At 39.2% G+C, this 25,662-nt stretch overlaps 1 protein-coding gene across 2 annotated transcripts in view; it reads left to right on the forward strand.

Moving 5' to 3' along the window:
- The window catches only part of LOC122683673 (cyclin-Y-like protein 1), a 75,055-nt gene that overhangs the window by 43,880 nt on the left and 5,513 nt on the right, over nucleotides 1–25,662 (forward strand). For both annotated transcript variants that reach the window (XM_043887563.1, XM_043887495.1), the window contains exons 2-7: nucleotides 6,397–6,471; nucleotides 8,280–8,314; nucleotides 13,643–13,743; nucleotides 19,010–19,045; nucleotides 21,185–21,236; nucleotides 22,081–22,203. In XM_043887563.1, the coding sequence (XP_043743498.1) occupies nucleotides 6,397–6,471; nucleotides 8,280–8,314; nucleotides 13,643–13,743; nucleotides 19,010–19,045; nucleotides 21,185–21,236; nucleotides 22,081–22,203 (422 nt within the window). The remainder of the gene's footprint in view (nucleotides 1–6,396; nucleotides 6,472–8,279; nucleotides 8,315–13,642; nucleotides 13,744–19,009; nucleotides 19,046–21,184; nucleotides 21,237–22,080; nucleotides 22,204–25,662) is intronic.

The following is a 25,662-nucleotide window of genomic DNA, read 5'->3' on the forward strand; positions in this document are numbered from 1 at the left end:
ACTGAGTGAATCTAAAAGTAGGCTAACAACAATATGAATGGGATAAGTCACAGAAAAAGAAATGCGGATGGCTTTTAAGCGTATCCTCACACATAAGAGAAATGAAAATACAACTACTGTAGCTTGTGTTGGGAGAAAATTCAGAAACTCGGCACTGCATTCTTTGGTGATACTGAGGAAAGTTATATTCATATATTGCTGGTAAAAATGGGAGATTGGTCAACCCTTGAAGGGGAAGTTGGCACAGTCTCACTTAATCCAGAGATCCTACTAAAGGAATTTATTCTGAAGGTATAGGCTGCATATGTTGCATTATCTTCAGTAGCAAAATACTGGAAATAATTCAGATGTCCAGTAAGGGACTGGTAAACTAGCACATCCAGACACTGAAGAATTAGGGAGCTGTGAAGGAGCTCTCTCCACTGTTAATGACTTCATCTGCAGGGGATGTTAACCTGAAAAAAAATGGGGAGAAAATATACACCAATCTCCATGACAGAAGCAGGAGAAATGATATGTATTTGCTTATTAAAGAAGAAAAAGGAAGAACACTAGGAGAAATGCTTGCCCTTGGGTACTCTTATCCTCTTTCCTTTAGTGGGTGGCCTGACTCAATGACATGAGTTTGCACAAACAGAATCCTGTAGGACTGGGAAGCCTGGCGTGCTGCAGTCCATGGAGTTGCAAAGTCAGACACAACTTAGTGACTGAACAACAACAAAGCACTATCTACTTAAGATGTTATTTGGCTGAGGGTGATAAGTGGACATCAGTTTTCCTATGAAATGCTAAATGTTCACTTTTGGCTTTTGAGTTAATTTGTGAAAGCTGTGATGTGTCATTTATTATGCTTTATATAGTATATCCCCTCATGGATTGCAGCCTTGTCATGGTGAAGGGGCTTGTGTAACTCTGTGAAGCTATAGTGTATGGATTGCTCTTGAATTTCATTTGATTCTTATCGTGTTCTGAGTTAGGCAGTGTAGGGATTCTTCTCTGAGGTATAGAATTGTCCAAGGTTTTACTCATTTTTAAAACCTTGATAGATCAGGACTGTAAATTCCATGTACATGACATATAGGGATAAAATTTATTGATGTCATTTTGTGCTCTGCTTTGAAATACTACCTTTTTTCTCGCCCCTTTTAGAAAAATTGTTTATTTTTAGGGTATTAAAGCAATAAAACTTGAAGAGTTAAAACAGTAACATTGTATGATGTGAAATGAAATCACCATAGCTTGCAACCCAGAAAGGTTCCTAAAAGTCCAAGAAGCCCGAGCTAAGTACTCCTTAGAAATACATAAATCCAGGTATACTTACCTGTCTATCATCTCTTGGTCATCATCATTACAGCATTTGATTGAGGATTAAGGTAAGGCAGGACTGAGAACCAAGTTAGAGGCAAGTTGAGAAGCAGTTTGGAAGCCAGGTTGGTCAGAAACTGGGGAAGCAGGTCAGTTGAGGGGGTTGCAGGAGCATGCTGTGTGCCCTCCGGTGAGACAGCCCAGGTCAGCATCTGCTGGCAAGAACCGCTTGGCTAGGGTGTGAAGTGTGGACTCAGATGAAATCACCGGATGACTGTAAGACATGAAATGTAATATTAGCCATAAAACTAATATACTGTACGACTAGGGGTGATAGGGCAGTTCAGTAAATGGAGTAAACCTTTAAGTAAACTGGAGCCCAGAAGTTGGCCCAGAAAATGCTGACAGTCCTGTTTAATTGCAATATATTAAGTGAAAAAGAACTAAAGAGCCTCTTGATGAAGGTGAAAGTGAAAGAGGAGAGTGAAAAAGTTGGCTTAAAGCTCAACATTGAGAAAACCAAGATCATTGCATACAGTCCCATCACTTCATGGCAAATAGATGTGGAAACAGTGGCTGACTTTATTTTTCTGGGCTCCAAAATCACTGTGGATGGTGATTGCAGCCATGAAATTAAAAGACGCTTGCTCCTTAGAAGAAAAGTTATGACCAACCTAGACAGCATACTAAAAAGCAGAGACAAAAGGTCCATCTAGTCAAGGCCATGGTTTTTCAGTGGTCATGTATGGATGTGAGAGTTGGACTATACAGAAAGCTGAGTGCCAAAGAATTGATGCTTTTGAACTGTGGTGTTGGAGAAGACTCCTGAGAGTCCCTTGAACTGCAAGGAGATCCAACCAGTCCATCCTAAAGGAGATGAGTCCTGGATGTTCATTGGAAGGACTGATGTTGAAGGTGAAACTCCAATACTCTGGCCACCTGATGCAGAGAGCTGACTCATTGGAAAAGACCCTGATGCTGGGAAAGATTGAGGGCAGGCAGAGAAGGGGACGACAGCGGATGAGATGGTTGGATGGAATCACCGGCACAATGGACATGGGTTTGGGTGGACTCCGGGAGTTGGTGATGGACAGGGAGGCCTGGCGTGCTGCGATTCATGGGGTCGCAAAGAGTCGGACTCCACTGAACTGAACTGAACTGAAGTCAGTATGTTGGCATTAGTCTCCTCCTGTCAGATGATTTCTTAGTCACTACCCTCTCTCTGATATTTTGACAGGGAAAAATCATTTATTGACAGTTTGACAGCATAATTTTAACACTTTTAGGCTTCAGTAATGCATCTTGTTTGTCCTAAGTGGCCTTTATTTTCATATTTTTAACATCTGCAATTGAGATGGATCTCACGATTGATAGAATGTTAGGTTGGAGGAAAAGTAATGTTCAGTGACCTGGTATTTTACAGGTTTCCTCCTGGGAGTGTTTATATTAAGACCCCAACTTAAATTTTTTTAGCCATCCTTTTTCCACATAAGTCTATCATGCTGTCAAATAAGTTGCAATTTAAATTGGTAATATAAAAGTGATGGGTCTTAAAATATAACTTTAATGATAACCCCTAATCATAAGCTCAAGAATATTTCTCCTGGGTTAAAACATTCTTAAAGATTGCTAGAGAAGTAATTTTAGGAAGAATTCACATATAAAATGCACAGTAATTTCTCAAAATACCTCTAACATTACTGTGTGTGCTTGTGGGAGAGGGGATGAGGGGAAGTGTGGGTGGTAATGCTTTGCTTCAGAGTTGACAGTCTTACCTTTGTGACAGTGAAGAGTACGGTAGGTTTTTTTCATCGTCTCCTTAGACTCTTGGCAAAACAGTTAATGGAGTGTGCAGAAATATTGTGTGTATGTATGAGTTTACTGTCTAATGGCTTACCTGTCAAGTCTGTTATAAAATAGTGATGTAGTTTTCACTGGCAAAAAGTGCAAGTTGTATAGAAAATTGTTATATAGGCTGTAAACAGAAGATTAATATTTTCTGAAAACCTCATGCAAATTGACAGCAGTAAGGCCCTGGTATGTTTAGTATGTATGAATGATAGGCAGCTCACCAAAGTGGAAATGATGCTGATAATTATGGGAAAGTAGTAAAAACTGTGTAATCGAAAGAAATACAGATTAGATCTACAGTGCTGTTCCTTATTTATATTAGTAGAACTCCCCCCCCCCGCCTCTCAACTGTACAGAGCAGGGGTCGGAACTAAAACTGTCATGATTGGTAGTATTATACATTAATGTGGCCCCACCTTCTTCAGGAAGCAGTTTAGCACTGTACCTTGAGCCATGAAAATGATCTAACCTTTTGGCTTAGACATCCCACTTTTGAAGATCTTTGCTAAGGAGATAAAACCATTATTTATTTAAAAAGCTGTATAACTATAGATGAAAAGTTTCCTCATCAAAGAATAGAACGTTGTAAGTACCTAAACCCCAGCAATAGGGGATTGGCTAAGTCCAGCACAGGAATAACGCTTGATGGACTGTTGTGTATTCATTAAACAGTAAATATGCAACAGTGAGATGTAGAAGGGTTGTTAGTAACAAGAAGACATAAATTATACACTAATTAGAGCTTTTTCTAATGTATAAGGAAAACAACTAAAAGTAAGGGTTGTAAGTCTGTGGGTTAATTTTTAAATAGGGTCATTTTGGCTCATGCAAATTTTTGTTCATGACATTTGTTAAAGGAATGAGCAAGTGACTTTTACCTTTCCCCACCTTCATTGTGATCATCAGTACTGCTGGTTAACCAGGTCTCTTTCAGTTGCAAGTTTGAGAAAATGTCTCAGAATAGCTTAAATTAAAAAATATATATATTGACTTTTATATAACTGGAGTTGAATGAGTAAATTAAGCAGTACTTGACCCAGGAGTTCAATGACCTCACAGCCTATCTCAGTTCTGCTGTCCTCTATTGATCTCTCGTGAAAAGCCTTTCCCCTCATGATGGCAAGAGGAGTGTCCAGCAGCCCCAGACTAGCTAAGGGTCCTAGGGCACCCCTCTGCCTTCTTCTGCTTCTTGGAAAGTTCCAGGAAAGCTGTGATCTGTCAGTCAGTTCTGGGTCATGTGCCCACCCTTGAAACCTCTAGGGTAGGGTAGGGGGAGTGCCAGCTCTTTTCTGATCACTTGGGCAAGTTTACTTTTTTCCTGCATGTTGTCATTTCTTTTATCCCAGCCTTCTTGATTTCTATATATAGATCCGTAGTAGCACATCATAGCATACCTGTAACACACCCTGGTTTGGCAGGGGTGTGTGTGTGTGTGTGTGTGTTTGGCAGGGGTGTGTGTGTGTGTGTATGTTAAAGCTTGCTTCTCTTTGATCCTGACACTTATTTTCCCTGGACTTCCATTGACTCTTGTTAAATTTTGCCATTCCATAAACCCTGATGAAAAATATGGCTACTTTGCAAGCATTTCTGCTTATTTTTTAGATTCCAGTGTAGTCTGTTTACTTTCTGGTACAAGTAAGTAGTCATGAATCCTTTCAGAAGCCTTAGGTCGAAAGTCTGTGCCTGTCAACTTTGTGTATAACTGAAATAATTTATTTTCCCAGTGTCCCACTTTTCAAATCTGTAGGGGGGAAAAAACTTTAAAATAATTTTATGGGTCTTTTACATAAAACTGTTGAGTAGAATATTTTCTCCAAAAACAGCTTAATAAACTCCAAATGCAGTGAAGGAATTTTCACGAAGAACAAAGCAGTCGGTTTAGCTATGTAAATTTCTAGTGCTGGCAGTAACAATTAAATTCCCATTAAACCAGGAAGTCCCAAATTACTGTTCATGCAAAATTCTTTCTTTGGGGAAGAAAAGGCTTCTAGGTAGATAACATTTGTTAAATGCTGGGTCAGACAGAATTCACTATGGGACTGGTTAGTTTTTATTTATTTTTTCATTTATTTTTATTAGTTGGAGGGTAATTACTTTACAATATTGTAGTAGTTTTTGCCATACGGGATGGGGAACACATGGTTAGTTTTTAATATATCAATGTGTATATTCTTTTGATTCTCAGCGATAATGTGTAAATCACGTTGACCACCAAAGTCCCCTTTAAAAATAGGCCAATTATTATGTGGTTTGGGAAATGCTGCCTTAACTGTTGCTCTTTAAAAATCTTGGTCCAGTTTCTTAAAAGATTGTTTAATTGGTTTGAGGTGGACTTCACTAAGTAACTGCCCATAGGGCTTTTACGTTTGTTTTAAACAACAACCTTACTGTCCAGCATGGCAGCCTGTGCTTGCTTGATATTTCTGCCTAAATAGAAGACTGTCCCACCTTGGTGCAAGGTGAACTGCCAGCAGACCCACCTTTTTTATGTAGGTATGGGCAAAATTTTTTTCAAGCAGCCCTTTGATGTGCTCCAGGAAATACTGTTACTGAAGCCCTCTATTAATCATGCAGCATGAAAGGAAGAAGTGAGAGTTTAGCTTTGGAAATAGAGGGCAAAGTTAAAACTCACTATCCTGGAAGTGTTCCTATGGATCAGAACATTGAACTCTTATGTAATCCTCTTAAATCTGCCATGATGAATAGCCCCTAGATAAACGGCAGCCAACTAAATGAGTTGGTTTGTTGAGTGTAGTTGGAATTAGCCATTAGATTGTCTGAAGAACGTTTGCCAAAAGCAGCTCATTTGGTTATAGCATATTTGATTGATCTGGTATCTGATAGTAAGTGACTACAGCATAACTTGCTTCTTGAGACTTCTTGAAATGTGCTAGTAATATCAGCTTAAAGAGAGGTGACTGAATTTTTAATCAATATGTAGGAGGGGAATCACATACATGATTTGCCTAAAAGTGGCATAGATTAAGTGCAAGTTAAAAAAAAAAAAAAGCCTAAGACATAGCCCTGGTTTTATTCCACATATATGGAGAATTTCTACAATTTTTCTGTTTCCCAATAGAATTTTTGTATTGTTGCCTTTACTACAGTTTCCTTCTTGTCATTACTAAACGCTCTTCTTAAGACTATTAAACTTGATTAAAATCAGCGTGTAGCTGTTTTAAAAGTCATGTCTTTTTCTACTCAACTAAATTGTCACACCTTTTTCTTTTTCCTGTGCAGACTTAGCTTTGGAATCAAACCCTTTTGACCACCCAAGGGCAAGCACAATTTTCCGGAGCAAATCTGAAACGGACGGTAAGACAGTGTTTTCCCCCCCTGAGAAAAAGATTGAAAACTGTTTTTGTTTTGTGTATTATAGGAAGATACAGAAAAGCACTTAGAATGGTTTAATTTTTTTTTTTTCATATGTGATAATATTTTAATATGTGATGTTTTATTTTAATATGTGATGATACATTTTTCATTTAGGTGTCACTGTTTTAATGAGGAAAAACACCCAGACCATCTGTTTATACACTTTGCTATTTCTTTATCAGCAGTCAGCTTGCCACATGATTTAGTTGTGGTCTGTTTTTCCATGCTACTTTGTCCTTTTCCTTTCGCTCCAAGAGCACATGAGGTAAAGATGAATGACACGGTTTAGGTCACAGTTAGGTCTTCATAATCAGTTGTTATGTATGGGAGTCGAGGCTTGTGATTTCGGCACCATTTTGCACAGTGCTCAACCGGGTGAACCTCTCTCACATCCAGATTCATGTGAATTTTTAAGTTCTTTTAAAAGTTCTTATAAGAACTTTTAGCTCTTCAAAGTTCTTTCATCCTGATGTAGTGCTGGGTCAGGGTAATCAGACCAATGTGCCTGCCATATGGGATTTTCCAGAAGGTTATCCTCAGTGTGGGAAACCTTGTGTAAATTTCCAGTGTCCTGCTTGTTTTAAGATGAGAATCAGAAGTTTTTGCACTCCTGCTTGTCTTGCCTGCTTGTCTTCCTTAATATATGTTAAATCCTAGTTTATTTGCTAAAAAGCCATATATGATCAGGTTTTTCGGTTGTTTATGAGAGCAGGAATACCAGAAGTGAACGTTCTATAATATTTGAAGTAATGCAGCACAGTAAAAAATAGAGGGTTCTTTTCCTCTTTTATTTTCATTAGATTACTGGTTTTTATCAAAGGGTCTGTCTCAGGAACAGCCAGACGGAAGAGGGCCAGGCATGGGGGCAGGGCCCAGAGTGTACCACATGTTCTCCAACCTGGGAGCTCCTGGGGTTTCTAGTTTGCATTTTCTTAAAGTGTGTGTACTTTGCCTTGAGGCAATTATTTTTAGTTAGGATTACTGTATTTCTCAGTCTTTTCCAGACTCCTGAGCTGCTCACACTGTAGAGAGACGGTGGAGAGAGTAAAAGAAACACTCTCCCATGCCCCTGTCTCTCCTCAGTCTAAAGGAATTCGTGCTTGTGATGCCATGGGAAAGTGTATGGCCTAAGACCCTCTTTGAGCTTATATTCTTCTGGCCTTTGTTGGAGCAAAACAGTTCTATGTGCTGTCGATGTATGTTCAGTGAGGTCAGCACGTATGTTAAAATTTATAGATTACTTTCCAGTGTGTAAAGAACCTGTATTTTTTAAGTTGGGTGTTTGAGTAGGTGACCAATAAGTGGTTCGGGATGCTTCCAGAGACACGGGTGCTTGACCAGAAACTGGAACTTGGAGTTGTCATCTGTTAATCCTGGTGACTAACGTACATGTAGAACTAGAAAATACTACATACTGTGCAGCTGGTAAATTTTTTTATCAGCTAAATATCTCACCTGGCCTAATTTGCTTTGTCCTTTTCTTTTGTAAATGGAGAGTCTTTGATTTGTACCTAATACAGAGTATCTGTTAGTATTAGTCAAATAGTAAAACTAAGTTTTTAAATATTATTTATAGGATTCATTTTGCTGGGTGGTTTAAATTATATATTTTGTTGGAAGTTATTTTAAAAAACAGAATGAAATTTTAACTCATTGTGTATATTGGTAATCCATCAGATAATTAGTGACTTATTTTTCTATGGTAGTTTTATCAGAATTCATCAGTTAGTTTTTTTTTTTATTCTTAGTGCGAGAAAAGAGGAAGAGCAACCATTTAAACCATGTGAGTAAATAGTTGAAAAGTTAAGAAATCAATAGTTTGATTAATTAAAAGTATGTCTGCCATGATTCCTAAAAAGTATGATGGATCCAATACTGTTAGCATTTAACCTCTTATTTATAAAATTTCTGAATCTCTAGTTCCTAATTATCAAGTATATTCAGAAAGGTTTTTGACTTAGTAGTACCCTTTTTTTTTTAAGGGTCCTGACATTTAAGTTAAATTTCAATAATATGGTTATAGCATAAAGATCTACCTTAAATTCTTTTGCCTTAAATTTTTTATCTTAGTTTTTAACCAAAGTAATAAAAGTGTAATAGGTAATTTAATTTTTAGCACCGTCCATTGACTTCTTGGCACAACAGGTGAAAGCTTAACCTCCTCGTCCACCGTGATTTTATTTCCCTCCTTCTGGTCCCTTTACATGCATCAGTTTTTGTTAAATCGGAATCACTGTTTACTTTATTATGACTAAGCAAGTATTGTTCATTGCTGAGCCATATAGTTCTCTGTGCCACCTCCTTATACACCTTTCATTCTTTTTCTTCAATATTAATGAAATCTGAGCACTTCTACACTTCTCAGGATAATCCAGTTCTGCTTTTTCTAGCAAACATGATCTCACACAGCCCAACATAGTTGAGTAGCTCCCTGGCCAGTCTCCCTGTTTTCACATTCTTCATTTTTGTTCTGTGGAATTAATTTCCTGACTATATTCACTCTAACAGCTATTTTTTCCCCCAAATGTTGTAACATTTGTCACATGCCTATCAAAAATATTTACCATCCAGAAAACCACATCTGTTCCATTTCTTCTTGGAGACACTCTTCGCCAACCTTTTGTCTTCCTACCTCCTACATACTAATGATTCCTGGACTAGCTCTGTGCCTGTTTTCCTGGGATATCTATGTGAAGTCACCTGGGATCTCACATCACTGCTCTCTCGTGTTGGATCGCCTATGTCCTAGATTCTGTTTCCCTCTGTCCTGTTTTACTGGAGCACATTTTCCTGGAAAAAGGCACATGAGCAAAAATTTTATAAAGACCTAGCCTCTGTGAAACTCCTTCTATTTGATACAGTGTAGAATTCTAGGTCGAAACTAATTTTTGCAGTTTTAGAGACATTTCCCTCTTGTCTTCTCATTTACAGTGTTGCTCTTAAATCTATTGAATTTGATACATTGTATATTACCAAGTTAGTCTTTTCTCCATTCCTTCCTCCTGTGGAACTTTGTAGTACCCTCTGTCTTTGTGGGGTTTTGAAATTTCATAACATGGTTTGGTATAGACCTTGTCACGCTATTGGGGCATTTAAACATGCAGAACATCTTTTCTTCTAGTGAATTTTTTTGTGTGCTGCTTTGGTATTTTCTATTTTTTTCTTTTGGATTCCTGTTAGATGTTGAAAATTTTAGAGCAATATTTCTGTACAGATTTTTTTCCCCTTCTGTTTTCCATTTTGTCTTCTTGTCCTACTTCATGGAGGTTTCCTTGACTCTGCTCTAATCCTTCTATTGAATATATTGTTTTGTCTACCTTATTTTTTAGAGTTCTCTTCCATCCTTTCATTCTTTTTTTCACTGATGCAATTTCTCATCTTTCTGTAGATGTTGAAGATTTTTTTTTAAGTTTTTATTTGCTCCTGGATTTTTATCATTCCCATCAGTTCCTTCTCCCTGCTTTGATCTGTGACTTCTTGGAGGTTTCCCTCAAACATGTGATGGTCCCTCGCTGTCTGTTAAGATCTAATTGGAAGCATCACTTTGCTAACTGATAGACCTCACTGCACGGATTTGGCGACCACGTCTCTGAATTTTGAACCTGCCTTGGGTTCTGTAAGCCAGATTGGTTTTGTTGTTCCTGGCCCAGTCACTCTGTAGTTCCAAGGTTGTGCTTCCTCTGTTATGCCATGTCAGTTACTACTCCTTTATCTCATTTTTTCATCTTTCAAACATCAAAAATCATCTGCAGTTTATCCTGTCTTGGGTACAGCTTTTTTGACAAAATACTTTTAATTCTAATGAGATGATATCTCTGAAAGAAGGTGGGAAAAGAAGTAGATTTGTGGTTGGTCCACTCAAAGTTGGATTTATACTTTGAATGTAAATTCTCAGTTTAAAAGTTTTAATTCAGTATAGTTAATGATACTGACTCAGACAGTACTTTCTATTATACCTACAATTAGAATACTGCACATTTCTACTAAGGCCTTGATAAGAATCCTGTTCAGACTACTCATCCTGCCACATTGGCCATTAACGTGCAGTAATGTGGATGGAGTAGTTTACACTCATGCACTTCTTGTTGTTTTGTTGCTAAGTCAGACATGACTCTTCTGCAACCCCAGGGACTGTATCCCACCAGGCTCCCCTGTTCATGGACTTTTCCAGGCAAGAATACTGGAGTGGGTTGCTATTTCCTTCTTCAGGGGATCTTCCTGATTGAGGGATCAAACCTGCGTCTCCTGCATTGGCAGGTGGATTCTTCACCCACTGAGCCACCAGGGAAGCCCCACGCTAATGCATAGAATATTACAAAATTTTAAGTTAAAGTCTTAATAATTATTAATAAACACATCTAAAGCTTGTGGAAAGGGGAAGAAAAAAGTGAATTTCAGCTTAATTTTTTTGATGGGTTAAACTCAGAGGCAGTAGGCAGGATGGGAAGATTCACTTGGGTGGAGGCAGAATTTCAACAGGTGCTTGACTTTTAATGATAAGTTTTGGGGGGGATTGTTACTTATTAGTCTTCCAGTATGATGATTTTCTAGTCTTTGCCATTAACACTGAAGTCTACTAAGTAAGCCTTTTCCCTTCTTGTAAAGATTGTAGAAGTCCATCTGTTCTGTCCTTAGCTCTGAATGAAGGTAAATACTCTTCTTCATTGAACATTAAACTATCAGTGAGTGGGTTCTGCTGTTTGATTTTTGTATTTGCATTTTATATCATTAATCTTTGTCAGTGTAGTTTATTGAGGTTTTGAGCCAGTGATGATAAGGCTTTAATCATAAAGGACAGTTACCTTAAATTTTAAAGTGAGATGAGGGGAAAGTAACCTGTTGGCAGCTAATACATCCAGGCTTTGCTCAGAGGCTTTAATTCTGCCATCCTTTAGTGAATAGTAGATGCCAAAAGTTTGAATCGCTTCAGGAGTAGGCCTGGAGAAGCGTTCACTATTTCTTTGGTAGGATCTAGCCAGTAGTCTGTAGGTTACTGATAGACTAAATGAGCGCCCGTAGTCTGTAGGGCTACGTCTGATTAAACTTCTTAAACGTTTCAGCACTAATATTTCCAAAGATAAACAGATATAATTCATAATAAAGAAAAAAGTTTTAATAGAGAAAAACGGGATAAATGTTACCCAAAGCCAAAGCTCTACAAACTAGTCTATATTTTGGTGCATTTTCTTACTATTTTTATTCCCCTCATAGGTAGATTTTATAGTCAGAACTGACTTTTACTGTGTGTAATGTGTCATACTCTTAATAGTGGTGACCTTTTAAAAGATAACTTCATTTAGAATATAACTATTTGAATGAACAGTTTTCATGCTGTGTCTCTTTTGAGATTCTGAAATTACACATTAACCAGATGGCTTAAGGAATATATGAGTTTCAGTTGAAATCATTTCTAGCTTGAAGGAGAAATTCTCCCAAATAGTGGTACTTTTCAGGTATGTTATGTGTAGAACTTTTTGTTAATAAGGAGTAAGTGGCCTTGCCATAAAATACCTGAAACAAGCAAAACGGTGGCTTATACACCCATTTGGATAGTTCTTATTATTGGCTACTGGCAATGTTTATTTAAATGCTCTGTATTTAAAAAAAAACATTGACTAGACTTTCTCCTTGTTTCACCTTTGATGCGTTTGTGGAGGACATGGATAGAGTGTGACAGCGTGGTGAAAACTATTTTAATAGAAGGAAGGAAGGCTCATCGGAATTAGTAAACAAAACCCAAGAAAACCAAGTGTTAAAACTGTTTGTGTTCTGTGGTATTAAAGAATGCTATTACTCAGAGCTACTGACAGTGACTGGGATTTGATTATTGGCCTTTACTTAAAGGAAGAGAATTGTCCTCACATAGTTCAGGCTGTTTTAGTATTTGACTATGGCTGTGTTTTGGGCTCTTCACAAATAAATGGATACTTCTAAAGTGTTTTAAAGATAGCTTGTTCTCTAGAGGGTCTGACAAAGCTCTTTGTCACCTACCCAGCACCACTGCAGATAGTTTGAATGTGTATCATTAGCATGATTTACCTTCCAGTTGTAATCGATCTTAAATAATTGGTCAAATGCTTCTTGATTCCTAATTTGTCCCAGATTCTGTTCTCAGCAGCTGGAGGAGGAGCAGTAAGAATCTGTCACCTGGAGGAGCTTGTTTGCTTACTTAGGAGGGGGATACCAGGCAAGCAGTTGAGACCATGTAACAGGTGGTGAAACAGAGGTGTAAGTGTGCAGAAAGGTAGAAGTTTGGTGGTGTGGCTGCTGGCTGAGGTTTGCTGGAGGTCGATGGGGTCAAGCTTGCTGGGACAAGGAGGAGGAAGAAGCCACTGCAGGCAGAGAGCAGCATGTGCAAGGCAGCAGAGTGCCATGATGAGTGGCAGATAACATGTAGAGTAGAATTAATAAAACTGTGAGATGAGTGGAAAGTATTCTCTGAGGCTCTCCCTTGTGTAATATAATGGCAGTCTTACTTAACCGTGAAATTCTCAGAGCTGCTTTGTCTGTTTCTTGGCTGTGAGAGAATCTTAAAGCTATACCCTTTCATCCTCCAGATAAGGAAACTGAGGCTCAAAGAGATTTATGGCCTTCAGGTCACTAGTGATAGAGCAGCCCTGGCATGCCCAGCCTCTGATTCAAAAACGCTTGTTTCCTCACACTGTCTCCCAAACTAATACATTTATGATTGGCGTTCATTGACTGCAATGAAATGCTCTCACATCGATATTATATAAAGCATTGCATTTTATTGTAGTAAATGAATAGAAATAGAAATCTCCGCTGCATTTCATTGCTTAAGGAAGAAACACTGAAGTCTTACTAAAAGCTTTCTCATTACTATAAAGGCAATTTATAATAGGTGCTTTCCAGGTTCATTTGTGGGTCCTTTTTCAAGAGCAGCAGTTTATACCACATTTCTCAGATCTTGCCTGTGGAAGTGAGAGTACAGAGGTTTCCCATGGAGCTGCACGTGATGCCACACTCAGCAGTTCATGGAGTATAAGGAAAATCTTAATGCTTTATCGTTTGACATTTTAACCAAGGAAAAAACACACTTTTATAGGTTTAACTTACTGTGACATTTTCTTCTATCTCCCTTCCCCTTCAGGTATCTCCAAGGAAGCTTACTAAAAGGTATAGCTCATGCCCAACCATATTTCCAGATGACAGCACAGTCAGCGAGCCTAATCTTAGAACCACAATAAAATGGTGAGTACAACTAGGTTGCCAAGGCTGAGTGGCAGACCCCCTTCATGCTGAAAGCATCCTCGCCATACATTATTTCATTCGTTTGGTTTGTCCTTTTCAGTGATCAGGTTAAGAAACTGGTGTCAACTCTATGTTGGCTTCAGGGACCTCTCAATATGAGTCTTCAGTTTCCATGTTAATCATAGAGTACATGATAGAAGGGAAAGTCAGTTAGCAAGTGAGAAATCCCAGGAAAAATGTAAACCTCATTTGATTCATTTCTATTGTTAAGACAATGTTGAACATAATGAGAAACAGAGGTACCTGTTTATTGTATGTTTCTAGAAAAAAAATTATTTCTTTATGAGTTGGGAGAGTCCTACAACTATGTATACTAGTTTGGAAGCTACCATTAGAAGAAGGAACAGCTTGTCCCCTATTGGCACTGAAGTGAATCTGCAGTTAAATTTAACTGGACTTGGTCAGATTTATCCCACCGTGCATTTTTTTCCTGCAATATTTCTGTAGGAAATTTTACTTCTCCTTCCTCTCCCCCAAAGAGGGGGAAAATATATCAAAACCGTTTTAAGGGGCATACTCTCAAGCTTAATTTCTCCATAGATGAAATTTGTTCAACTGAGATTTTAACTTAATAGACACATTAAATTTTTGTTTTTGTTTTTGTTTTTTAATTTTTGTTTATATATGTGTATCTCTAACACACTGTATCAATCAAAGCAGAGAACAAAAAAAGAGATGAAGTTTCAGAAACAAGGCTGTGGCCAGGCTTATACTTAAGAAGACACGAACAGTGTTACAATGACGAAAACTATTCCTCAACTTCTGGAAGCCCCTCATAGTCCACAATTGGAGATGCACAGTTCAAAACGCCCTAATCATGGGAATGTTCAAGTTTATTTAAGAGAGAGAATTAAAAACGAAACAGGATGCAGACCTTCCTGCCTCCCTTGGGGTTGTCCATGGAACATTAAATAATGTCTTCTTAGCATATGAATGTTGACTTTCCAGAACAGTTTGGGAAATGCTACTTGAAAATATTAGTATCCTAGTTTCATTCTTTTACAAGTGGTTGACCAGCTTTCCCAGCACTACTTGTTAAAGAGGTTGTCTTTTTTCCATTGTATATCCTTGCCTCCTTTGTCAAAGATAAGGTGTCCATAAGTTCATGGATTTATCTCTGGGCTTTCTATTCTGTTCCATTGATCTGTATTTCTGTCTTTGTGCCAGTACCATACTGTCTTGATGACTGTGGCTTTGTAGTAGAGTCTGAAGTCAGGCAGGTTGATTCCTCCAGTTCCATTCTTCTTTCTCAAGATTACTTTGGCTATTCGAGGTTTTTTGTATTTCCATACAAATTGTGAAATTCTTTGGTCTAGTTCTGTGACAAATACCGTTGGTAGCTTGATAGGGATTGCATTGAATCTATAGATTGCTTTGGGTAGAATAGCCATTTTGACAATATTGATTCTTCCAATCCATGAACACGGTATGTTTCTCCATCTGTTTGTGTCCTCTTTGATTTCTTTCATCAGTGTTTTATAGTTTTCTATGTATAGGTCTTTTGTTTCTTTAGGTAGATATACTCCTAAGTATTTTATTCTTTTTGTTGCAATGGTGAATGGTATTGTTTCCTTAATTTCTCTTTCTGTTTTCTCATTGTTAGTATATAGGAATGCAAGGGATTTTCGTGTGTTAATTTTATATCCTGCAACTTTACTATATTCATTGATTAGCTCTAGTAATTTTCTGGTAGAGTCTTTAGGGTTTTCTATGTAGAGGATCATGTCATCTGCAAACAGCGAGAGTTTCACTTCTTCTTTTCCTATCTGGATTCTGAAACTAGAACACTTTCTAACACCATACACAAAAATAAACTCAAAATGGATTAAAGATCTAAATGTAAGACCAGAAACTATAAAACTCCTAGAGGAGAACATAGGCAAAACACTCTCCGACATAAATCACAGCAAGATCCTCTATGACCCACCTCCCAGAATATTGGAAATAAAAGCAAAAATAAACAAATGGGACCTAATGAAACTTAAAAGCTTTTGCACAACAAAGGAAACTATAAGTAAGGTGAAAAGACAGCCCTCAGATTGGGAGAAAATAATAGCAAATGAAGAAACAGACAAAGGATTAATCTCAAAAATATACAAGCAACTCTTGAAGCTCAATTCCAGAAAAATAAATGACCCAATCAAAAAATGGGCCAAAGAACTAAACAGACATTTCTCCAAAGAAGACATACAGATGGCTAACAAACACATGAAAAGATGCTCAACATCACTCATTATCAGAGAAATGCAAATCAAAACCACAGTGAGGTACCATTACACGCCAGTCAGGATGGCTGCTATCCAAAAGTCTACAAGCAATAAATGCTGGAGAGGGTGTGGAGAAAAGGGAACCCTCTTACACTGTTGGTGGGAATGCAAACTAGTACAGCCGCTATGGAAAACAGTGTGGAGATTTCTTAAAAAACTGGAAATGGAACTGCCATATGACCCAGCAATCCCACTTCTGGGCATACACACTGAGGAAACCAGATCTGAAAGAGACACGTGCACCCCAATGTTCATCACAGCACTGTTTATAATAGCCAGGACATGGAAGCAACCTAGATGCCCATCAGCAGATGAATGGATAAGGAAGCTGTGGTACATATACACCATGGAATATTACTCAGCCGTTAAAAAGAATTCATTTGAATCAGTTCTAATGAGATGGATGAAACTGGAGCCCCCTATACAGAGTGAAGTGAGCCAGAAAGATAAAGACCATTACAGCATACTAACACATATATATGGAATTTAGAAATATGGTAACGACAACCCTATATGCAAAAACAGAAAAAGAGACACAGAAGTACAGAACAGACTTTTGAACTCTCTGGGAGAAGGTGAGGGTGGGATGTTTCGAAAGAACAGCATGTATATTATCTATGGTGAAACAGGTCACCAGCCCAGGTGGGATGCATGAGACAAAGTGCTCGGGCCTGGTGCACTGGGAAGACCCAGAGGAATCGGGTGGAGAGGGAGGTGGGAGGGGGGGATCGGGATGGGGAATACGTGTAAATCTATTGCTGATTCATATCAATGTATGACAAAACCCACTGAAAAAATAAATAAAATTAAAAAAAAATATATTAGTATCCTTATCATTAATTTTACTTTTCTGTCTTAAAAGTATAATTAGCCTATAAATTTAATTTAATTTTTAATGTGCAAGGCTTTTTATTTTTTAGCTATTTAAATGATCAGTAACTTCTAACTTTAATTAAAAACAACCAGTTCACAATCATAATAATGTAACTTTCTTATAATATTAGTTTCGGTCAAATCGTATTTCAACAAAAACTGAGCCCCATTGCTCTTTAAAGTCCTGAGTTTTGGCACTTCTCTCGTAATCACTGAATGTTTTTATTCAGCCAAGACTCTAAATCTGTGGGTTAAAAACTACTCTCACTGTGGCTAGACTCACAGCTTCTTTTGAATTCAAAAGAGCCTGATGTTCCAGTATATAATTCAGAAGTAGTTTTAAAGATTAACCTTGCTCAGACAAGTAGGTTTCATGCTTTTTATTCTCAACCTAGTCTTAGTGTTTGGAAATAAAGTAAATTTTTTTCTCATTAAGTTTTAAAAATGACCATTCACATTCATTATTGATGAAATAAAGGTTTACTGAGAAAATTAATAGGGCAAATTGGCTTTTAGGAATGATCTTGAAAAATACGATGGGATTAGTTTTCATTTGGGGTAGGTGAGCCTTATTAGAATCACTTGTGCAACTTTTTCAAGATGTATGTCTCTGAACACATACATGAATTCCACCTTTCCTCCCTGCCCTCAAGACACAGTCTGTGGGTCTATCTGCCTCTCTGTCCCTGTGTCTCTTTCTCTCACACACACACCCCTTTTGACAAGCTGAGGAATGATGTGTGAGGCATGATTTCATAGACAAAAGCATCCTGAGAGATTCTGATCTTAACCCTGACTCATTCATTCCTAGACTTGGCTGCACGTTGCAGTCACCTGGGGAGCTTTAAATACAATCCTGTTGCCCAGGTCGTACCTAATGCAGTTAAATCAGAACATTTTGAAGCAGAAGCCAGGCAGTGTTTAAAGCGTCCCGGGTAATCCAGTGTGCAGCTGACCTTGGGAACCACTCTCTGCTTTGAGGGTAGGAGAAAGAGAACTACTTCTGATAACTGGTGGGACGTTGAGTAAGTCAATTTTAAGCCTTGATTCTCTTATTTGTAAAATGGGTTAAGTATCATATTAGGTTCAGTTGCCCTTTTTATCGTGTAACTTTTAATTCTGTGACTTTAAAATCAATTTGAAGAAACTTTGAAGCACTATAGAAGTATCCATCTTTGATGCTAACAGTGTTACAGGCCTTTCTGCAAATGCTAAGATTCTATAGAGGAGTTACAAAATTCAGATTTGCCTTCTCTCTATTATTTTGAGTTTCATTTTAGATACTGAGAACAAAGGGAAGCAAATAACTTAACCAGAGAACCCCTTAATTGCCTAATACACAGCATCTGTGAATAACTTAGGGCTATAGTAGTGTAAAAACTATCTGAGGACTTGTACCTGTTGGTTAGTTAATACTTTATTTAAAATAATGTGGAAATACCTGTCATTAATAGTGTACTGTGTTGTATTGTGCTGCCTTATTAGCAGTGCTTATTTCAGGATAACTAGGCCTATCATCAATTTTGTGACTATAAAATTTTGCTATTAAATTTTCTAATAATTATGTGTGAAAGTGATTTTAAATCCATTTTATTTGATATGGAGCACTTGTATTACTTACTTTTAGAGAAATAATGGAAAATAGATGTGTTAGGGGGACCACCGAACGGAATCAACTGAAATGCAGTGCCTAACAAAAAGCCACACGCACAAAATCTGTATGGCTTAAATTTAACCATGTGGATAGATGATGTAACTTGTATGGGATGAAAGATTCTGTGCATAGAAGGACAAATGACCGGGGAAATATGTAAGAATTTATATATTATAATAATCAACCCAAACATGTCTTCTAAGAGCACATCTATATTTTGGGTCTCCTAATTTTGCTAAAAGCCAAAGAACCTAAAACATGGGGGATACCACCTATGGGTACTGCTCTGAATTAGGGGGTGTGGGGGCCACCGGGCATCTGGATGGTCTTACCTCTCTACCAACCCTTTAAAATGTCTTCAGGCCTAATGTGATAAAAACCAATTATTACAATATTTTTTTTTCCTCCACAGGGTGAGCTTAGAAATATATAACCACATAAAAAACAGGTGAGCTCTTTTAAAACCTGTCTTGTTATTCCAGCTAATTAATTTACACAGTATCAAGTTTAGTGTTAATAACAATGGACAGTATTAGAGTAAGCTTTTACTGTTAGGAGTCCTTTCATTACAGTATTGAAGTGAATCATTTATTTTTATTTTGAGACTCTTAATTCTTTAAGTTTTATGTGGTTTACATGGATATTTACTGTATTAGAAATTGAAATTTAAAATTTAAAAAATTAAATCCACTGTATGTGAAAACAGGCTTTCCTCAGCACTGCTGAAGTTCTGAGCCGGATGAGGCTTTGGCGTGGGGTGCCACCCTGTGTGCCGCAGAGTGTTTAGCAGCACCCCGGCCTCTGCTCTGTAGGTGCAAGTAAGGTGTTCTGCTTCTCTCCACATTAGGACAGGAACACTGTCTCCTGAGGGATGAGATCACCATCTGACTGGGGACCCCAGTGTTTAACATAAGTCATTTTTTTAATGAAAAATAACCATTTTCCACAACAAAATAGTGGAGAGGATAGTATCTCATTAATAGGAGACAGTTGATTCTCATGTCAACATTGTCTTCAGTCATTTGCTTTGAAGAAGCAATATGAAGATCCAGCTACATGCAGACATATAGTTGGGAAAAGGTGAATTTTTAAAGCCTTGAGATAATTGGACATATTCTTTGATACTGTCCCCAAAATCCACATGTGCCAGTTTATTAAATTAGTTAAGATGGAGTTCCAAGTCATTATCAGTGAACTTGAGGTAGATACTATGTTAAATTAATGCCCATTGATCTGTCATGCATACTGAGTGGATCTTTTTATCTGTACATGATTTTATATTATACATTGTCATTTGCAAAGTATTGGTTCACATGTCTTCAGACAGTGTCAAAAACTCACTCTTGTTAGTATCACTACCAGTCTTATCAGGAAAGTCTTTAAGTATTGATAAATCAAGCTCACCATAAATAACACACTGGAAGGTACAAATTTTCCAAAAATCCTAATATTTTTAGCTTGATGGTTTGAATTTTATCATTGGCAACAAATAGTTTAGAGTTTTCTTTGAAGTGACAGGCTCACTTTGTTCATTTTTGAAAAAATGACTGTCAATTGGCGTTTCATGAAAAAAGTGGTTTAAATATGATGTTCTAGGGGGAAGAAAGTGACTTGGTTACCAGTAAGTTACAAATGCTCTTCCTTAGCACAGCCATATTTCAGTCCATACAAGCGCTTAATGCATACTTTCTGCTTACTCAGAATATGAAGAAGAAGAGTAAAGGTTTAAGAACACTTAATTTTTACTCTTTCATCATGGATGTTCTTAAGTGAAGCAGATTTTTTACATTCATTTGGCCAGGAATAAGTGAATGACTTCTAATTTAGTTTCATACCACTGCCTTGATTCACACTCAGAAATGAGCAATTTTACCCACTTTTGCTTTTATACAATCATAGTTAAGTGTCAAACAGGGTAAAGGCAGGTGATGTCTTGGTATTCTTATAAAACACGTTTTGACCTCTTGGACTTACAGGATTTCTGAAGAGGGGCCAGGGGAGATTCCTATAGAGGCCTATAGACCACATTTGCAGAACTACTGTTTAAATGGGCACAGTGTAGTAGTGTGGTGGAATTTAAAAGAAAAAGCCTGGTCTCTCTTAAAAGACAATTAAAATTTTTAACTCAAACTATTTAAAAGAGACAAGAAGAAATAAACAATAAGAATATAATATGAAGAACAAAAGCGGGGTGGAGACAAGAAAAAATCATGAATCTCATATTTACATTCATTGAAGTTAGAAGACTTTATTGCCTACTACTACCACTTTATAAAATGTTCTTGTATATTCCATTGTGAGGTTAGTGAAGTGGAAATGTATTGGTCTACGAACATTGCCTGTTAGAAGGGGTCTGTGTGGGTAAAGGCAGCTCTGGCTGGTTATAGAAGAGATTTCATGCAACTTGGTGTGCTGAGTATAAAATAGGTCAGAAAACCTTTCTAAGGGCAGAATCCAGGAGAATATGTAAAACTGTTTGCTTTATTAAGGTTAAGCTTCCTCTACTCCTCTCTCTACTTTTAGCAGATATTTTACTAAGCTAGTAACTCCTGAATTAATTTTTAAAATACACATTCTTATTTTATAGAGATTCTAATAGGTCCTTGGACATTTTTGATGAGAGATCACATCCACTCACAGTAAGTGTCACTTTTATTGAAGGTGTATTTTTCTCTTATTACAGTTGTGTTTATTTCATGCTGATTTGCTTTGAAATTAATTACTAGAAGAAAATTATTGCCTCCAGCTCAAAGCCAAGATTGTCTTCCTTTAAGTCTTCTTCCCCCACCCCATATTATGTCAAGTAATTTTACCAAAAGCATGTTGTGTCAGGGGTGTGACTGATAAGAACCAAGTTACGCTTTGTATGACGAATGAGCAGGTAAGTAAACATACACAAGCAACAGAAAATGTAGGTTTTTAAAGGATGATTTTCCATAGCGTCACACAATATAAACATTTCCTAACACATATGTAAGACCTCTAAGGAGAAAATTTAAAAACTGTTTAAATTTTAAACTAATTAAAATGACAGGGTTTAAAAACTCACTTCTTCAGGTGCTCAGTAGACACATGTGACTGGTGACCGCTGTGTAAGAGAGCACACTCTTAGAGCCTCTGGTTACAGGACACTGGAAAGGTGTTTTCATAGTTGACTGCAGAAAAGTCTGATGACGTACAATGATCAGCAAGACTTTGAGCCTAAAAATAGTTTGCATTTGGTTAGAATTCTTTGGGGAAGAAGGTGAAAATACATTTTCTGAGGTTGTGCTTGCATTTTTCTTTAATGAATGGTAGTGAGTATTGAATCACTATGGTACTTTAGGATCCAATTGTTTATATTTAAAAGACTACAAGATATGTCACCTAGTCAAAATTATTTTAAGTAGCACGTGGGCCCACGTGTGAAGATTGCTATCTTGAGGGTACTTTTAAGTATTTTTCTTCAGTGGATACTTAACACTGTGTTTTTTCTTCTTTCAGCGAGAAAGGGTTCCGGAGGAGTACTTTCAGCATGATCCTGAACCCAAATACATCTACAGATTTGTGTATGCTCTCTTCAGTGCCGCCCAGCTGGCTACTATTAAATGTGCAATAGTGACTTTGGTAATATATTTTTCTCTTAATAGAAGCATCTCTAGAAATTTTTTTCTTGTACGGAAGGTATGGGCCTGTTTTTCAAATGAAAGTAGGTTCCTGAAATGATCATCAGAACTTTATTAAAGAGAAATGTATCAAAAGGAATGAAAACATACAGATTTGAGCTTTAGTAATCATCATGATTTAAAATGTTGCCACTGCTTTTCTCATCACAAAACAATTGATGTTAAAGGCAGCAGGAGAGACTTCTGGTTTCTCCTTCCACACCTCAGGATGCATGCACACACAGGGCACACAGGCGCACACCGGCAAAGTGTGCTGGGTGGTAGGATGGAGGCGATCACTGAACTTCCTGGCCCACGGCAGGTGTAGATTCAGTGTGTTTCTGAGTCTCAGGCTGTGTTGCCTAGGCAGTGTGATGTGTGTCTTGATTGAGACTGACTGCCTTCACCTCCCTGACCTTGGACGACAGTGTTAACCATCTCTACTGTCCCCTGGTGCCGGCGTGTGAAGGTACCCAGGACTGGGGTGTCAGCAGTGCTTGGAAAGGCTTTACTCAGGTTAGCCTGCCGAGCTCCAGCTATGTGAGGACCTTTCTGTCATCCATACTGAATTCCTGTGGTAAGATTTCATCATTTGACTAATACATCATATTCAGCTGAGAGGTCGTTGGGATTGCCTAACTCCTCCCTATAGCAAACCCATAGGGGAAGGTCAGCTGCATGGTCTGGAGGGAGGGCCTGCGTCCACCGCTGCCCGCGCCCCTGCAGGCAGAGTGTAGGAGAGGAGGCTTCCCCTCAGTGGGCCCGGGTCAGACGCAGGCCTTTTCTTGGAGCTGCGAGCCAGGTACAGGGCTCAGTTGGCATGTGCTTGAGAGAGGCGGGAGTGGCGCTGGCACGTGGAGAGCTGGGAAATGCAGGCAGGAGAGGGTGTGTGGGTTGGAAGAGGGGCATTTCTTTGTAGACAAGTTAAGCCCGATGGACCTGTGAGACAGCAGAGTGACAGTGTCTAGCAGTCATTTGACTGTATGGGATTGGAGCCCGAAGCTGAGCAAGAGGCAGGGAATTACGTGTAGCTGTTCAAATGCAGAGAAAGTACGTTAAATAAAAGTTGAGGAGAAGATAGATCTGTGGGGACTGTCAGCACTCACAGGACACATCCCCAGAGGAGTGGCCGGAGTGGTAGGAAACCCAGGACAGAATCAGAAGAGCTGCCAGGAGAGCTTGAAGAAGGAGAGCATGGTGCACGTGCTGAGTGCTGCCAAGGAACTCCTTAGGGCATACATGGGCACCAGATGCCTGCCCGTGTCACGGTTCTAAGTGCTGGGCATAGAGGAGAGTTCTTGCCTTTCTGAGGTAAGTATAGCAGACATAAGGGTTTTGTTTTTCTCTAGTTTTTATGGAGTATGGTTCATTTACAGTGTGTGTAAGTATCGGGTGTACCACAGAGTGTAAGACTTTTTAAAATGAGTATTTTTAAAAAGATGACTGTTTGAAGTAGTAGTGAAAGCTAGAAAGAGAAAGCAAGGTAAAGGGATGGAGAGATTCGAGGGGCTTCCCTGGTGGCTCAGACAGGAAGCAGTCTGCCTGCAGTGCAGGAGACTTGGGTTCCATCCCTGGTTTGGGAAGATCCCCTGGAGAAGGGAGTGGCAACCCACTGCAGTATTCTTGCCTGGAGAATTCCCCATGGACAGAGGAGCCAGACGGGTCCATGGGGTCACAGAGTCAGACACGACTGAGCGACTTAACACATGCACGCTAGAAAGACCAGGAAGAGCCTCTTTACAGAGGTGAGATCTGAACCAGGACCTGGCTGGACTGAGGAAGATGAGGGGCCTGAGAGCACAGGCAGGGGGCAGAGCACGAGGCGCAGACAGGAGCGGGTTCTGTGCTGAGGGGTCAGCAGGGTGCCGCTGTGATCAGAGTAGGGAATGAGGGAAGGCACAGGCAATGAGGGCACAGAAGGACGATGGCATCTCACCCAGGGCCTCGTGACTAGCAGGCCACAGAAGTGACCTGTTTGATGGGAGAGCCCTGGCAGATGTTGAGCAGGCCCGTGAAGTGCACTTAATCTGAGAGGCTCTCCTGGCTGCTCTGGGGAGAACAGACTGTGGTTGGCTTTCAGTGGAAGCAGAGAAGTTAGGAGGCAATGGCAGTGATAGAAGCCAGAAGTGACGGACAGAAGAGCAGAGCCGGCAGGTGACCAGTGAAAGTGGAGATAAGAATTCCCAACAGATGGTAGTGAGATAACTCAAGTGGAGGTCTTTGGTCCCGGCAGCCAGGCGTGTGGCAGTGTCTCTCAGCTCTGAGGGCAGGCCTGGGGAGTGGGGCGCTGTGATGAAGAGTGCTGGCTGTTTGTCATGAAGGCAGCAGTGACCATGCCTCAGTAGTTTCAGGGGGGCAGTGGTGGCCAGGGGCAGACTAGATGGGCTAAGGAGAGGATGGGTCATGAGGAGCCAGTGTCAGAACATTTCCTGAAGGAAGTGTTCTAAGGGGTGGTGACGGATGGGCTGAGAACATGTAAGAAAACATTGGAGAAAATCTCTGACAGAGAGGGGGTTGTTCAAGAAGAGATGAATTGTGGGAACAGTGTTCTGCAGAAATGAGAGGTGGGACTGACTTCATTCATAGAAGAGTTAGCTTCAGGGAAAAGAAAGAAGTGTAACTTCCACTGAGACAGGAGGGCAAGTGGTGTAAATGAGACCAGGTTTGCCTTTATAAAGTGAAGCTGAGAGGAAGCTGAGGGACTGCCCCTAAGGCTGAACTGCCTCTGTCAGTGCCATAATACAGCAGAGGGGCGGACCCTGCGGGAGACTCGTTCTTGGAGAGTACTGGCGCGTGTGGAGTTCTCTGGGGAGTGGGGTGCAGAAGTTCACTAAGAGTATATAATCTCAGTAACCGTGTTTGAAACACAATTGAGTTTGGAGAGCTTTGGCAGATCGGAGCTGTCAGTCTGATAACGGGACATTTTTCTTTTTGTCAAATGGCATATATTTTCTTCTGCAGAGGTAACACCATCACAACTTATGTCTTTAGTCTTTACTCAGCTGTTAACTTGGTCTGGTTCTTTATAGAATAGCCATTTGACACATATAAAAGAAGCCATGAAGTCATCTCACAAACTACCTGGCAGATTTAGAGGAGCCCCAGGGATTCAGACATCGGCAGCTCTTAACCACCTTAGAACCAAACAAATTGACTAAGTTGCAGAATATGTAAGACCAGTGAGTTATGAAATAATGGAGATGTGAAAAATCGGGGTGTGAACAAAGAGCTCTTTGTGCGTGAATCTTCCCTGAAGAGGCCCTGAGTGTAAAGCACAGCTGCTCCGTGCTGCCTGCCCTGTGGGGCGCAGCAAGGAGGCTCCTTGACCTGGGAGGCTCCTTGACCACCAGTTATTATCTTCAAGTTCACCCTCTGAAGAGAAGATAAAGAAATGCTCAGTCTTACCAGAGTTTTACATACT

Source organism: Cervus elaphus, chromosome 1, assembly GCF_910594005.1.
Source record: "Cervus elaphus chromosome 1, mCerEla1.1, whole genome shotgun sequence".
NCBI lineage: Eukaryota > Metazoa > Chordata > Mammalia > Artiodactyla > Cervidae > Cervus > Cervus elaphus.